This window comes from Abrus precatorius, unplaced genomic scaffold (genome assembly GCF_003935025.1).
Source record: "Abrus precatorius isolate BTA unplaced genomic scaffold, Abrus_2018 Scaffold5, whole genome shotgun sequence".
Classification (NCBI taxonomy): domain Eukaryota; kingdom Viridiplantae; phylum Streptophyta; class Magnoliopsida; order Fabales; family Fabaceae; genus Abrus; species Abrus precatorius.
In genome coordinates this window covers 659,266-676,273 of record NW_020874395.1, presented here as the reverse complement: position 1 = coordinate 676,273, position 17,008 = coordinate 659,266, and the positions used below count along the sequence as shown (strand labels likewise).

The 17,008-nt window shown below is 34.2% G+C and overlaps 2 protein-coding genes across 2 annotated transcripts; both read right to left on the bottom strand.

The window, feature by feature from the left end:
• Positions 1–962: 962 nt before the first annotated feature.
• Positions 963–5,239, bottom strand: LOC113866937 (ADP-ribosylation factor). The gene is made up of 7 exons (XM_027501739.1): positions 5,111–5,239; positions 4,723–4,888; positions 3,944–4,014; positions 3,053–3,172; positions 2,021–2,139; positions 1,750–1,831; positions 963–1,445 (listed from the first exon to the last, which is right to left on the bottom strand). The coding sequence occupies exons 2-7, from the start codon at positions 4,868–4,870 to the stop codon at positions 1,440–1,442; spliced, it is 546 nt and encodes a 181-aa protein (XP_027357540.1). The 5' UTR covers positions 4,871–4,888; positions 5,111–5,239; the 3' UTR covers positions 963–1,439.
• Positions 5,240–6,291: 1,052 nt separating this feature from the next.
• LOC113867960 (polygalacturonase At1g48100) lies at positions 6,292–9,305 on the bottom strand. The gene is made up of 6 exons (XM_027503485.1): positions 9,111–9,305; positions 8,319–8,450; positions 7,935–8,105; positions 7,640–7,847; positions 6,761–6,951; positions 6,292–6,684 (listed from the first exon to the last, which is right to left on the bottom strand). The coding sequence occupies exons 1-6, from the start codon at positions 9,303–9,305 to the stop codon at positions 6,292–6,294; spliced, it is 1,290 nt and encodes a 429-aa protein (XP_027359286.1).
• Positions 9,306–17,008: the final 7,703 nt, after the last annotated feature.

Below are 17,008 nucleotides of genomic sequence, written 5' to 3'. Positions count from 1 at the left end.
AATTAGTTGATAATGTTAAATTTTATATTGACAATGCACTAAAATGAAACTCATACAAATAATATTAAAATTTTTGTATTAAATTATAATAATTTTATTAAATTTTATGATTAAATTTTATGTAATAAATTGTAATTGAAAATATAAATTATAAAAAATTAAAATACATTTTATAAAATGAGATATATTTTTTTATAAAAAATTAATAAATATTTATTATAAAAATAATGTTCATAGAGCTTTTATAAAATTATTAAAATTATATTTTTAAATAATATATTCTTTACAAAATGCTAAAAAGATACAAAGTATGAGTAAGAAAAATAAAATTATAATATCCTGACCATTTTTAGCTCATCATCTCAATCAGGATAAAAATTTAATAACAAGCACTAAAAATAGAATACGATAACATCTTATTTTTACCGTGAAATACACCCTAAATTAAATCAATATATCTTTCTAATTTGGTTAGTCAATGATAACAAATTACCAACATATCATTCCGTAATTAAATCTCCTATTCAGGCATTTAAGGAGTTAGATAAGGAAAACAAGAAATTCTAGGAGGTTAAATTAATGATTGGTTAACTCAATTTACCACAAAAATATAACAAATTAGCTTTTGCAATCTTGGGGTCGTTTTAGCTATATATAAAATTCTTGATTAATATCATGATAAATAAACTAGTTGGTTTGGTTGAAAAAATAAATTCGATTGAGTTGACTCACAAGTAAAAACATATTTTGACATTTATAAACTGTGTTTTGTATTAGAAGTTAAGATGCAATGCAGAATCAGTCTGCACCCACTACACTCCGTCTCAGTATTAGTTTCTGATGCTTCAGGAAACTCAATCTCGCATGCAGACCAAAAAAAGAAAAGCAAAGCAAGTCCACTGCAAAACTGGACAAAGACGAGTGAAACGATGTTACAGGACATGCACGTGTCTAGGATTTGGATTAATCCTTCTTTTGTTTTTTGTCACTATATGATCATTGCATCTCACCCAATAAATGGCTTAGTTTTGAGTCGCTATCTGTAATTGGAACTGAGCGAAGCCTATACTTGAGCAACGGTGACTCTTGGCCCAAGAACAAATGGAGCAAATTTTCAGTCCTGATTCAACAATGGCTTGACAATACCACTATCATAAATAGCCCAAGCAGGAACATAACGCAAGGAAATATTTATCCGATAATCAAACTAACAAAATGAACATGAACAAGGCACGCCGAAGGATATTACAAGAGTTCCAAATATAGCTAAAAGTATTAGCTAATTTAAGCAATCATACAAACCCAAGTTACACCGAGGGTGAGAATATTTCTAACATTCTGCTATTACACCATGCACTTGAAAGAAAAAGCATCTTTCTCCAAGAATCGCCAGCCTCGCATGAAATCACCAGAGACAATAACAAAATTTTTCAAATCTCTCATGCCTAAGAAAACAGAAAAGGTACGTTAGTCACCATATTTAAAATAGCAGACATCATGCTTTAACTATTTACCGATAGTCGTCGTTCAGTCTAAAGGCATTTTAAAACAATTTTAAACCACAATTATGGTCCACTTAAGAGTTACTCACTCTACATTACACTTTTCCTTTTAATCTGTACATAATTGGTCAAATTCAAAAATAACTACAGGAGGGAGGGCTGTCATATCACCGGATTGACAACAATGCAAATCACGCAAGCATTATCATCCTCACATTTTAATTACAGCTACAAAATTGTGGCTTACCTTGCTGGCAATGTTATTAGAAAGCCACTCCAAACCCTCATAGAGACCCTCTCCAGAAGTTGCACAAGTGCTCTGGATATACCTGAAATAAATCAAGCCATTGAATGAAAAAATGTTGCTTATACATGCAAGTCTCTTTGGTAAGTAGATAATGAAGACTTTGAGCTACAAACTAATTCACAAAAGTTCCTTCCCACACAAATACAAGAAATTCTATATTATCATTTTTATCAATTGAAAGTTTATTTCAATGCAGATCAGATCTACTTACCAGTGGCGTTGGCGGAGGGAATGAAGTCCAAGCTTGTCAGTTATTTCTGCAGCATTCATTGCATTAGGAAGATCTTGTTTGTTGGCAAAAACAAGCAAAACAGCATCTCTAAGTTCGTCCTGAAACAAAATCAACATTCAGATTCTAACATCAGCATTATAAATTTTCAAAAGCTGCAATTTAATTTTAAAGGAATTTATTTATATTACATGGGTAAAAAAAGTATGAAATAATTTAGATAACAAAAAATAGCAGGAAATGGGATGAAACCATCAACCCATGCATATAGTATAAGTAAACAACAGCTAAATTCCTTTGGCAATGAATCAATAGCATAACAAAGCATTCCATTAAGTTCACAGAGTTTCCATCAAGGTCACAAAATCATAATAATGAATTTCTTAAATCATTGCATGGCATAATAATTTTTCATTCCTTTTCCCCATTTTTCTTTTTTTGGTGTTCTCCTTTTTGGCATTCAAAAACTACACAAACACTCCTGAAGAAACTTAAAAATTAATATTATTACCAAACAAGAAGATGACCTCCAACAAATTGCAAGACTTTGCAGGAAAATTGAAAGGAAAAATTAATTTGCAGTTAGTGAACACTCAAGACAAAAACAATTTTAATAAGAGCTGATATCTAGCCTTAGGGGCCTAGATAGAGATAATCAAAATATAAAATGTTGGAAAGCAGATATTAAGAAGCAATATAGAAACCCACAAAGGGTGAATCAGAGCCTCTGGGACTAGAAGTCTAGAACACATTCAAACACTCAAAAAGCAACCCAAAATAAGATATGTCAAATAATCAAACAGGAATTAGTCCTATGTGCAGTTCATAATGGGCAGAACTGCTGAAACCTGAAGGAATGCCTCTTAGTCTCACCCCAAAATAAGTGATATAGAAAAGCATAGACCAATTAACACAAGCAAGAGTGATGCAGGAACACGAAACATTACAATCATAAAATAAAGATAATAAAAGATACATGTGAAGTGAAAGCTACAAGGCTAATAAAAATAATACCTCATTTAACATCCTGTGCAACTCGTCCCTTGCCTCAACCACTCTATCTCTATCATTGCTATCAACAACAAAAATGAGACCCTGGGTGTTCTGGAAGTAGTGCCTCCACAGTGGACGGATCTGCAGATAGCAATTAAAGTTAGTTAAAAAATTGCATAAAGTAACCCTTATAGTAGATAATAATAACAAGATGTCATAATGGAATATACAACACAAGGCACTATGCAAATAAAACTTGTTGGAACAGTGATATGGTGGGTTTAGCTTAATTTGAAGAAATTAGAGCTTTCGTTTTTTCACTTCTTCCTAAGAGCTTTTGAAAAAGAAAAAAATGATTATTTTTTTACAAAAAGCTATGTCCAAATGTGCAATAAATATTAGACATTGATCAAATAAAGACAGGCCCACCAGTGATGTCCGAAAGAAATAATGTCCCAATACATACATCATATTAATCAGTTGATAAGCATGGCAAAAACATAATCATGCATAAAACTGTAGCAAAAACACCTATAGACAACCCTGCTTCACTTTGTCACTCATTAACAGTAAAACATCACATCACCCATCATGCATACCCAAGCTCACGTTCCCCACTCCCATCACCATAATAATGAGAGAGAGAGAGAGAGAGAGGCATAAACAATGCAAATACATTTTCCCAGAACAAACCTTGGTAAGATATGCAGAAGCCACCTTCAAATTGACATAAAACACTCAAGTTTATATATCAATTAAACCACAAGTAGAGAACCCATATCATAAACTTTGAATAGAGCTAGGACGTGAAGGTAGCTTAAGATTGCAAATCTTACCCATGCATGACTTCTACAAGATGTCTGTCACCATAGGCACAAACAAGCATAAAGAGACAAGGAAGAGCAACTGTACCTTGTCCTGACCACCAACATCCCATACAGTGAAGCTGATGTTCTTGTACTCCACGGTCTCAACATTAAATCCTGCAGAGAAGAAGTGACTCTCGTTTATTTATACATATAGGATTTAGAAATATCTCCTCCTAGTCACATTAGTTGATTATCAAGAGGAAACACTACTTTATCCAACCCAATTCATAATGTAAATTTCCGTGTTCGTTAATAATACCACACCACAAGGGCCAGAAACACAAATAAATAAATAAATTGAAATTTACAAGTATCAGAGGTATAGGCAAAGGGATCAACTAAAACTTGCAAAACACTAGTTATACTTATGTGGTCATACCTCCCAATAAATTTTTATAAAATAGAATTCAATTTCTACCAATTTAACCCTTGAATCCACATACAAATAATTAAAAGTAGGCTCCAGCAAGTATACATCATAATTTCCACCTAACCACCTCTAAATTGCTAAAAAAAATGTATTAAGATAGGAAGAAATAACCCATCTTTCACAAACGCATTCCTTAGGTGCAAACTTTTTACATTCTGTACAACTTCTACAACGAAGAATGACTGCACAATAATCAACCCCAGGCGATACATCACCTTCCGTGTAAATATAAAGCTAATCTTAGTAAAAATATTTTGTGTGTGTGATGTACATAATTATAATTCAAGGCAATAATTTTTTTTTAAAAAAAAAAGATTCAATAACCACGACGAAACATTTATTTAAAAAATTAAAAGGAAATTAACGAGTAGCAGTGAGATAAATAAACTAACCAATGGTAGGGATAGTGGTGACGATTTCTCCGAGCTTGAGCTTGTACAAGATGGTTGTCTTACCAGCAGCATCGAGACCTACCATCAGAATCCTCATTTCCTTCTTCGCGAATAACCTGCTGAACAGCTTCGTGAACGTTAACCCCATCTTCTCTCACTCCAATCGCTGATCCACGCAAACAATCAGACCGAATAACGCAATAAATCACCCGATCGTGGATTGACGATCCAGAAATTCGATCAGATACGAAGATAATTATAATTAGTTTATAAAGAAGCAAAAATTGGAACAGAGAAACAAAAATTATGAATTATTGTTTTCGAGACGAATTGAAATTGTGATTTGAAAGAGATAGAAGGGAATTAAATCAGAGATGAACGAATTTACCTCTTCTCGTTGTCGAGGTTTTCGAAGAAGAGCGAATCGCGATTTTGTTGAGAGAGAGAGAGAGAGGGAGAGAGAGAGAGAACGCAGTTTTTCTTCACACAGTTATTTAATGCAAATGCATGTAGTACGACGTCGCAGCGAACCTTCTTTAAACGTCATCGTTTTTGTTTGGATCCTTTCGAATTGTGCTTGTTTGCTTGATCATTGGTATTCAATAATCAGTTCTCTATGTACAGGTTAAAAATAATACACCTATATTTATTGGATTTTTTTTGTGCCTGTGTTCTTTTTCACAATAATTTTTCATGGTAAGTTTTCTCTCATTCTCAATTTTGTGTTCTTTTATTTTTTTTTGTCGAAAATAAAAAATGAGGTATTCAAAAAATGTTTTGTTACCTTTTCGCATAAAATAGCAATGTTTATTTATTATAACCATGCTTGTATGAAGCCTCAATTAAGAATAAAATTAGCCACAATTTTTTGGAATGTATATTTTTATTTTTAAAAAAAAAATGCAAAGTTAACATTTAAAGACAAGTCAAATGGATACTATGTTGCAAGTCACTCATAATTTTTTATTTTTATATAATATTTTAAAAAAATATATAGTAAGATACGAAATTTTGGATAAAATTATAAAAGTATGGAAACTCAAAATCATTAAAACGTAGGTGCAGAGATTTTAAAATGGAGCAATTAAAAATTGTTAAAAAATTAAAATACTAAAAATCGTCATTGATGATTTTTAAAAAAATTAACTACAAAAAATTGTCAATAAATTTTTTAAAAAGTATAAAAAAATTAAATTACTTGACAAATTTTAAACAATTTTTGAATTTTTTTTATATTTCTGTAATTTAAAAAAAATAAAATCATATTTTGATGTTTTAATTATTTTTTTCGTATATAAAACACACACAAAAAAGGTGAAAGGCTATCATGGATACTAGATACATTAAAAGAAAAAGATGATGATATTATAAGGCTTACACATTCTTCCCATTTGACAAATTTTTCAATCTAAATATACAATAACTTGTAAATCTTCTCCCCTACATATTTTTGGCACAATCTTCCATGTCATCCAGCATTACATAAATGATAACTAATTTTTTTACATCACAATAATAACTTTTAATTCTATGGTGTATAGTATAATCTATATATATATAGTGGTGATTTCAGCAAGAATCTTTGTTAGAAAGGATTCCAGAGTGTGATGGGTTTCCACTCTCTAGACATTGAATTGGAGGAACTGTTTTAGTTTTCAACTCTCCATATGCTTCCCAACAAAAAGGAACATTGGAATTTTGAGTTCCTTGAGCTGATTCTAGCTGAATGGTATTCAATGTTATTCCAGTACAAGGGAATCTATCACTGCATGCGAAATAAACAGGCTCCTTAGTATATGTTCCCTTTATATTTACATAGTTTATGCCTGACACTGCCACAGCTGATGATTCATTCTTGCACTTTCCACCATCACAGTAGTATTGGTCAATTGAAATTGGAGTTTCAACCTCAGAAACTTGAACACCCGAAAACATTATATTCTGTACTGAGCCATACCCACCCTAAGGAATACAAATTCAACAAGTTAATTATTATTATGATAGAAAATTAATTTTACTGTATAAGGCTTGATTATACCTGCCATGTTTTGATTCTGACACCAGTTAAGGTATTTTTGATGGTAACATCTCGAACGGTGACGTTTCGTACACAGGCTTTGGTGTTTTCTCTTCCGAGACTTCCAATGCTGATACCATGACCGGGTCCACAATTGACAGTGTGTATATATACGTTGGAACACCCAGTTTGTACAGAGACGCAGTCATCGCCTGCATAAATCAGTACAACAAAGTTCCTCACATGAACAAAAATTTGATTTGCTTCAGATTTTTTGCTTTGTTTCTTTCATAATAAAATGCCTTCATAACTATTTAAGGGGAAATTAAAGATTAATTTCGAAGATCAAATGGAGTCTTAACCTACTACAAGTAGAGTTTAATTAAATGGTACGAGTTTTACTTTTTTTTTAGTAGCTCTTATTGTGAGGTGGTACTACATTTTTTAATTTTTAACTTAAGTATATAAAATTGAGTTAAGATAAATTGTAATAAATGTCAAACTTAAATATTTACACTATTTAGTTATTCTTTATAAATTAAAAATTAATTAATTTAAACATCAAATTTTATGTAATTTATATATTTATAAAAAAATATTATTCAAAAAATTTGATATTTATTTATATTTAAAAAATATATTATTAGTTTAAATAAAGTAATATAACAAATTATTTAATAATTTTAATATTTTCATGAAATTTTATAAACTTAATCTACTTACTATTATTAAATATATAAATTTAACACATGTTTGAACAAATCTAACTCTATAAAGTCATATTGATTAATAGCTTCATGTCCCATTCAGAACATGAGATGATATATTTGTGTTTGCTACCTCATGTAAGATGACAAAGAGAGAGATTCAAGTTTCAAATTTTCTAATAATTATGCTTACCACAAGCAAGTGTGCTACTATAAATGACCACATCTTGGGAGTTTTGTAGGTGGATTCCATCAGTGTTGGGGCTATCACCAGGTGATGAAACATTAATATCAAAAACTTGAACATTTGTGCAAGAGTCAAACTTAAGATGGGTTTGTTGACTATTCTGAATCGTTATGCCTGTGACTGTTACACCATCACTTCCATAGAACCTAAGTGCCTATGCATAAAGAAAGAATAATATAACACTAGATGAGAATTTTAGTTTCAATTTCAAGGAGAAGTTCAATAATGTAAGGACTCTTACTGTTGGTTTTGTGCTTGGCATTTTTCCACCATTCCACCAAGCAGAGCCTTGACCATCAATGACACCTTTACCTCTTATTGTAATCTTATTAAGCTTTGAGAAATCAAGCCATTCCAAGGTACCAGAGCCCCAAGCTGAAGGGCTTGTAGGTGCAATGATTTTGCCATCCAACTGCATGTATTTTTATTAATATAGTATATGTTAAGTAAACATCCTTTTCAACATTTCAATGTTTGCTTTGTTTGAAACACAAAAAATATTTCTATTTTTGATTTCAAAATCCAAAAGGGGCATTTTGTTGGCTTATATTATAGTGTTTGTAGGATGACAAATGGGAGGGAAATATCAGATATGGTAAGAGATTGGATAGAGTAATTCATTCACCTGAAAAACAATATTTTGCTGACAATTAGGGCCTGAGAAAGTGATTGGTTTCACCAGAAACACAGAACCAGATGGAACAACCATTGTTGAGGCCTCCACCTTACAAGCAGCTACCCATGCGTCTTCAAAGGCCTTTTATTTAATGTAATTAAAAAGTGAATACTTATTTAAGCAAAAATAATCAATGATAAACCTTAGAAGCAACAAATCACATACACACTAGTGGGTTCAAGTTTTTTTTTTTTTTTTTGGTTTTGTATTAACAGGGCTGAGGAAGCAGCCATTGACTTTTTTGTCATCGTCTAAATACTAAATTTAAATTAGAAACTATATATTTGTACAATTAATTTAAATAATTTTTGGTATAATAAATAAAGAGGAAAAAATATTAAATAATAATAGAGAGAAATAAGAAAATAAGTTTTCTAACATGTGTCTAAAAGTACATGATAGAAACTTATATATAACAAGTTTTTAGTTAAAAAAAACAAAAAAGTTATCTCATAACACATTATAACATTAAATGTTAAAAATTTTAATAAAATATTATTCTTCATTAAATTCTTTTATTGTATAACCTTATACACGTATTAAAAAATCACAAAAAATAATGTCATTTAAAATATTTTAAAAAAGTATTATTATACAAATAATATAACTCAAATTTAAAACAGCTAATATGGTAATTATTTCAAGTAATGTGTAATTTTTTCTGTTTTGTTGGCTTCACTCTTCATGAAAAGAAACATGAAAGTGAAACCATGAGGGAAAACAATTTGGAATCACATTCACCTTTGTGTCATCTGCATGTCCATCACCTTTAGCACCATAATCTAATACATTAAAAGTGGTAGAGGCAGTAACAGCTTTGAGTTTCCTCAAAGGGTTGTTTCGTGCGGCGATGCAGCGTTCAAAACTTGAACACCAAAGAGAAAACACAGTGGCAATGATCAATATTGTAATGGTGTTTAGGTTCATAGTCTTCATTTTAAAGAGAGAGAGAGAGAGAGAGAGAGAAATACAAAGTGAAAATGTGAAAGAATTAGATAAAGAGATTTGCTCCAGCTAACATAGCAGGAAATTGAAGCTCTATTTATAGAAAAAAAATGTGACATTAGCTATGCACACGAGCCACACAGTGTCAATTATCAAATCATGACAGCTTTCATGTTAGGGGCTATGCATTTGATAATGTTATTGTACATATATTGATTTCTTATATTCATTTTTTTTCAATATAGATTTAGATTGACCCACCCATTGACACTAGAAGGATGAATTTTAACTTTAACGTTAGAGTTTGAATCTTATTGGTCTGTGGAGGGGCCATGCCTTTTGGACTCAAATTACTGCTGCATAATTTTTTTTTTCTCCTTTCTTATTCTTCCAATTAAAAATAATACCTCAGAAAAGGAAAAAAAGTACAATGGATGGAAATATACGAATTCAATCCATGACTTGTGACACAACTCTAGAAATTCAATTATTATTTTTAAAGTTCAATTTTTATAATCTCAAACCCATTATATATAATTTTTTTTTTCAAATCTTATCATTTTATTTATTTTCTTTTCATACCTTTTTTTTACTTTAACTTGAAATCTCTTGATGTCAGATATCAAACTTAAATACTTACATCATTTTATATTTTTTTATATAATATAAAATTAATCAATTTAATTTTTGAATCATTTTATATATATATATATATATATATATATTCTAATTATATATATTAAATTTCACATAATTTATACATTTGTAGATATACTATTAAATTTGATATTTTATGTACTTATATTTTAAAATACATTGTTTTTTAAAATAAAAATGAGATCAGGTGTTTGGTAATTTTATATTTTATAAAATTTTATAAAATTAATTATTAAATAAAAACTTTTAAATAAATAGTTAGACTAATTAATTTTATGTTTTATAAAAAGTTAAATATGAAAAATTCACTCCTAATTTCAACAAATTCTAAATTTTGGCTCTCTTACTTTTAAAGGTATTGCCCTTCGTGGGCGTTAAAAAAAAATTCAAAGAAATTAGTGAGAAAAGACACAAAAAAAAGAGGAAGAAATATCAGCCGTTACTTGCTTGACCTGCCAATACTATGCTCCAAAACATGCACCAACGACTTATGTCTATTTGGCGTTTGCTTTCTTTTGTTCCTATTTGTTTAGTTGACAATATTATAAAGTTTTACCATCGTAGTGCTTAGAGGATGATCTACGTCAATGCTTTGCCAACAATTTGTTTTAATTTTATTAAGAGTGTAAAACCAAATAAAGTAAAACAAAATAAACTGATTTCTTTACGTTCTAAACTTATGACAATCCTATTGTAATTTTGATTCATTTATAGTAAATAACTAAAATCTCGCATATAAACTTTTTGTTCTTATGACTATGGAGTGTTCATCACATAATTGATTAAAATTTTTTAAGAATCTTAAATTGTGTTTCTACTAAGAAAACACTAGTCTTCAGGTTTTTACTCTGAAACGGTGACCTCCTTCTGACTGTCGCTGACATGGTTCAACGTGAGGAGAGTACCTGCAAAAGGCACTTCGATGCTGAAGTTAGGATTCGATTCTAAGTAATAAGTGCTATTTAATATTGAAAAGTCAACCATTTACATGTACTTCCTATCTTCCTTTTATAGGCAATGATATGGGCTAATGGGCTTGCAAAGTCAACCTGATTTTGGCCTTTTAATTAAGGTAGATAATGATCTGTTAATTACTGCTAATTAAGTTAATTACCTTTTAATTCTGACATGGGGTATTTGGTTATGTTAGGCCGAAGGGATATTTGGTTACCTTCTCCTATAAGTAAATTCGAGGGGTGGATAGGACCGAGGAGTGCCTTATCCAGTACACTAGCCCCCAAACCCGAAGAAGTACAAGGTAAGGGCTTAATACAAAGATCAAGAATATGTAGGTGAGAAGGTACTCGGTTTTCTAAAGCAATCAGTGTTGTAAGAAATGTTTTGTTTAACTTGCGAGGGTATCAAGAAGTAAGTGTACCGAGAGGGTACTCAGTTTTAATAATGTAATTGAACCGAGTAGGGTATTCGGTTAAGGTGTAGACCAAATAGGTACTAGGTTTATTGAATAGCACACACCCCATGGTACTCGGTTTAGTGAAGGAGTGATTTAAACCGAGAGAGTCCAATTTAGACACCAGAATAATAAAATAATAATTAATGAATAAAGATCACTTTAGGGCTTCAGATACACACACACACACAACACACACACACACATATATATATATATATTAGGGTTTCCTCGAAGTGTATATATGAGATGAAAGGGTGCTCGATCTAAGCCATAGATCTGGAGAAGATCTGTCGATCTAGAAGGGGTGCGACCCTTCGCATGCCCGAAGCCTCAGGTTCTATAAATACGTGGTGGTCCATGCTTCTATTTCTCACTTTTTCTCTGATCCCAGGGGTATATATTCTTGCTTTGAATCGAGGGGTACTCTGTTCTAGAAGTCTCTTCTTCCAACCGACTACTGCAAGGTACGCTTAGTCATCCTTTATTTTAAGTATTTTATCATGGCCTAATCCTTAGAATGGGAGGACTCTTTGTCGAACTCATCAAGGTCGACTACTGTCGAAGTAGAAGTTGTAGATGAAACCGAAAGGGGTGATGAAGTTTCTTCAACGCCGAATAGGGTGGATAAAGAGTTAACGGTTCAAGCCACTGATTCTGAGTTAAGGGTGAAACGCGGTGACGAAACTGACTCGTCTGGTTCTACTGATTCTGAGTCTACTGAACTTCTTCCAAGTATTAGCCCTTCTAAGGAAAGACCAATATTTCCTCCCTGTATGATTCCTGGATACAAGTAGGTTCATGGTGAAGTGGCTGCCTACTTCTCCCGCTTCAAGAAAAATAAGAGTCTTCAATTTTTTGTAGACCACTGTGATATTTCACTGTGGGAGGATTCAGATCCATACCCTATAATCCTCAATATTTGTCGGGAGGATGAAAGCGAGAACCTTAATTTTGTCTTTTTAGGGGGTGTCAGAATGGTCGACACATTCTTTGTATATGAGTATATGTTTAGAGAATTAGGTATCAGGCTACCCTTTGACGACTTCCAAATAGGAGTATTGAGGGTTTTAAATGTAGCGCCAATACAATTTCATCTGAATGGGTGGGCGGCAATACAAGCCTTTAGAATTTTATGTAAGTTTCATTATATAGAACCTAGTGTAGGCTTGTTTCTCCATTTCTTTTGTACTTGTCCTTCAAATTTAGCAAGGTGGGTTTCTTTAATAAGACAACCTGAATTGCCATTATTCAAGCCTTACGCTTCATCTTTTAAAGGTTTTAAGACCGGTTACTTCAAAATAACCGTGCACCCTGTAGGTAGAAATTATTTTTTTGATAGTAAGAACAATCCCATCTTTCCCTTCCATTGGACTTGGGTGCCTCGTCGGTATGACAATCTTTCTGAAGACATGTTGTCGGTCAGAGAACTATCAGCCTTGGAATACCTGAAGTCTCTTCCCCGAGAGCTTCATGCCCGAGAACTAATCCTTTTGCTAAAGTCTCCTCAGCCACGTCTGGACATGGATGGTATGCTTTGTTTTTATAGTTAAGTTTTTGAACCGAGTGGTATTGATTTGACTTTTTGTTTTTATTGTAGGTTTGATGGCTCAAAGAGGGGTTGACATGCCGACATATCGTCATGGCTTAACGAGGAAAGCTCCAGATACTCATGTAGAAGAGCATCATCATCCTTACATTGATCTTGTTATTCCGGTCATGGCCGAGCCCCAACCTCCTCCCCAAGACCTTGTCCTTGTCGAAGGTCAGCCCAAGAAACGCAAAGACAAGGGCAAGGAGAAAAAGAAGGATAAAGGCAAGGAGAAGGAGAGTGAGAGAGAAAGGAAAAGGAAGCACGCCCATTCAGCTGGACTGAGTGGTGCAGGGGGAGCGCAGAAGCATGCCCAAGCTGCTGCGACGATTGGGGCTAGTAGCACTCCAAACCCTGCGATTCCCCTGGGGTACTTCTTAAATCTTTCCTGACCGAGGGGGTTCAGGCCGGACGGATTGTTGCTCCCGATTTACTCTCTGATTCGGGAAGGGACATTGTCAATAACATGGACCACAAGGCTCTGTGGCAATGTTACGCTGAACTGCAGATATGGTCTATGATGATGCTCCGAAGGCTAGCCTTGGAGCCTTTGCTAGAGGTGGAGAAAATGCAGATTGAGTTTGCCTCCTCTCAAAAGGCTTTAGCTGATATAGAAGAGGTTCGGTTAAACTTTGCCGAGATCAATAAAGCTTTGGAGGTGGAGGTCACTCAGTATAAGGAGCACTTGCACATAGTAGAAGATTGACTCCAATCCACTGAACAGGCCCTGAGGACTAAGCAGAAGGAGATGTACGAGGCTTTAAGGGTGAAGCCGGAGATGGAGGAGGCTCTGAGAGCCAAATCTCTTGAAATGGAAGATCCCCCTGGCTCGGGAAAAGCAAAAAGCTGAGGCTGAGATGAAAGCCTTTTTTGATAAGTGTTCGGACAAATTGGTATGTTATGAATTCTATTAAGTACTAGCCGACTTCCATTTCGATCCTACCAGACTTCTTTGGCGGCAGGTTCTTATCATATAATGAAGTAAATGATAGTGTAGAGCTTGATGCTGATGCCCCCAGCCGAGTCCAGGCTAATGAGAATGCTCCCGGTCCTGATGCCCCTGGTCCTAATGCGGGGATTGGGAAAATAAGAATAGAGTTCTTTGTAATTTTTTTATTTGTTCCTGGGCCGATAGTGCCTAAATTTTGTAATCCTTTTTTTACAAATGAAATATACCAAACTTTTCCTTTTATTCCTTGTTTCATTATTAGTCGACTACTACTAACATCTTTATGAAAAAATGATAACTTCAACCACTTAAGTATAATAATTGATTTATCTGTTACCGAATAGGGGTGCCCGGGGTAAATGAGTGGTCCTTGACCGAGTAGAGATACTCGGGAGAGAATTAATTCAACCTTGGTCAAGGAAGAGTACTTGGGAGGAAATTTTTAATAAACAAGTCGTCCTTGACCGAGTAGATGTACTCGGAAGGGAATTAATTCAACCTTGGCCAAGCAGAAGTATTTGGGAGGGAATTTTTAATAAATGAGTCGTCCTTGACCGAGTAGGGATACTTGAGAGGGAATTAATTCAACCTTGACCAAGAAGGAGTACTTGGGAGGAAATTTTTAATAATCTAGGAAAATCGAATAACTGCAAAAAATGTGCTTTATTGATAATGTGCCTCATTAAAAACCTTCCCAGAAAAACTTCTTTTCACTTTCTTTTAAAAAGACAAAACCTGGGTAAGGAAAAAAGTGCACCAATTACATATTACAAGTATTTAACTGAAATAATACTTTAAATTTGTACGACTCCACGTTTTCGATATTATCTTCCCTTCGAGTGTCTCTAGCTTGTATGCCCTATTATCTAGTCGAGTCGTTACCCGAAAGGGTCCTTCCCAATTTGCAACCAACTTGCCTTCCTGTCAGTCCCGATGTGCTTCCCCTGTTACCCGCCACACCAAGTCATCCACATAAAGTTGTCTTGGGTTGATTTTGGAGTTGAACTTCCTTGCCATCATTCTTTTGCTAGCCTCGGTCACTATTGCCGCTTGACCACGTACTTCGTCCAGTAAATCCAAGTTGACGGCTAGAGATTCTTTATTGGCTGATTCCTCGAAGTTTTGCCTTCGAAATGATGGTTCTCCAATCTCAACTGGCACCATGGCATCAGTACCATATGTAAGCCGAAAAAGGGTCTTCTTTGTAGTCGTTTGTGGCGTACACTGATAAGTCCATAAGATCTCGGACAACTTCTTTGCCTATTCTCCTTTTGTTGAACTCAATTTTCTTTTGAGTTCATGTAAGATAACTTTGTTGGCAGCCTCAGCCTGACCATTAGTCTAGGGATGTTCAACGAACGTGATCTTATGTTTGATGTGGAGCCCTTCCAAAAATTCATTAAACTGATGATCTGTGAGCTACAACCCATTATCTGTAATTAAGGCATGAGGAAGACTGAAATGTGTAATAATGTTTTTCTAAGTGAACTTTTGAACATTATTGGCCGTGATGGTGGCGAGTGGTTCAGCTTCAATCCACTTGGTGAAGTAATCGACTGCGACAATTAAGAATTTACACTGCCTTTTTGCTAAGGGAAAAGGACCGAGAAGGTCCATTCCCCAAATAGCAAAGGACCAAGGAGAACTAATGGAGTGAAGGGTGTCGGCGTGTTGATGAAAATGAGGACCGTGTTGTTGACAGGGGATGCAGTTCTTCACAAATGTTTGGCAATCTTGGGCGAGTGTCGGCCAAAAGTATCCGGCTCTAAGTATCTTAGCTGCCATGGTTCGTCCACCCGAATGGGTACCACAAATACCTTCATGAATTTTTCTCATAACATAGCTAGCTAGATCTTCATTGAGACATTTAAGCATAGGTGTCGAAATTCATCTTCTATATAATTCTTTGCCGAGAAGGAGGTACTTAGCTGCATGCATTCTTATTTTCTTAGCCGAAATTGGATCCCTTGGTAAGTTGTTGTTGGCAAGGTATTGAATAATCGGGGTCATCTAATTTTGAGGCATATTTTCTATGTCTATGCACTCTTATTTGACAATGCTAGGTTGAGGGATTTCCTGGTGAATCACGCTTTGTAATTGCCCAGGTTTCCTTTGACTAGCAAGCTTATCGGCTTGTTCATTCATGGTCTTCAGTGTGTTTCGAACATGTACATCGTCAAATTCATCCTTTATATTTTTGAATTCGTGATAATATTGGAGCATAATCGAATCCTTCACCTGATATGTTCCATTGACCTGTTCGGCCACTATCTTTGAATCGTTCTAGCAAGTGATGCGTTTTACTCTAATTTCTTTTGCCAATCTGAACCTGCTAATAGAGCTTCATACTCAGCTTGATTGTTGGAGGCTTTGAATTCAAACCAAATAGATTGTTCAATAGTTACGGTGTTCAGCCCTTCAAGTATAATTCTTGCTCTACTACCGAGTCAGTTTGATGATCCATCAACATGCAAGTTACACATGTCCAAGTTGGTGTGTTTCTAGGCATTGAATTCATTGACAAAGTCTGCAAGCATTTGAACTTTAAGAGGGCGTCAGTTTTCGAAATGGATATCAAATTGGGATAACTCAATTGTCCATGTTACCAACTGACCAGCCAACTTTAGTTTTCTCAAACCTTTGGCCATTGGGCAATCTGTACGTACCATTACCCGATGGCTTTAGAAGTAATGTCTTAACCGACGAGCTGTGTGGACTAGGGCCAACACTAGTTTTCCATTAACTGATAGCGTGATTCAGGGCCTTGGAATGTTCGGCTGATAAAGTATACAGGGGCCGATGCAGGTGTTTCTTGTAGTAAGGCCGAACTGATGATATTATCTGATACGGCCAAGTAAATAATTATATCCTTTTCGGGCTTCAGTTTTGTCAACACAGGTGGTGTCGCTAACATATTTTTATATTCAATAAAGGCCGCTTCACATTCGTCGGTCCAAGCAAACTTTTAAAATTTTTTAAGTAAGTCAATGAAAGGTCGATACCTGTCTGCCATTATGGGCAAAAATCTGGCAAGGGCAGCAATACGACCAGCAAGTCTTTGGACCTCCTTAACATTCCGAGGACTG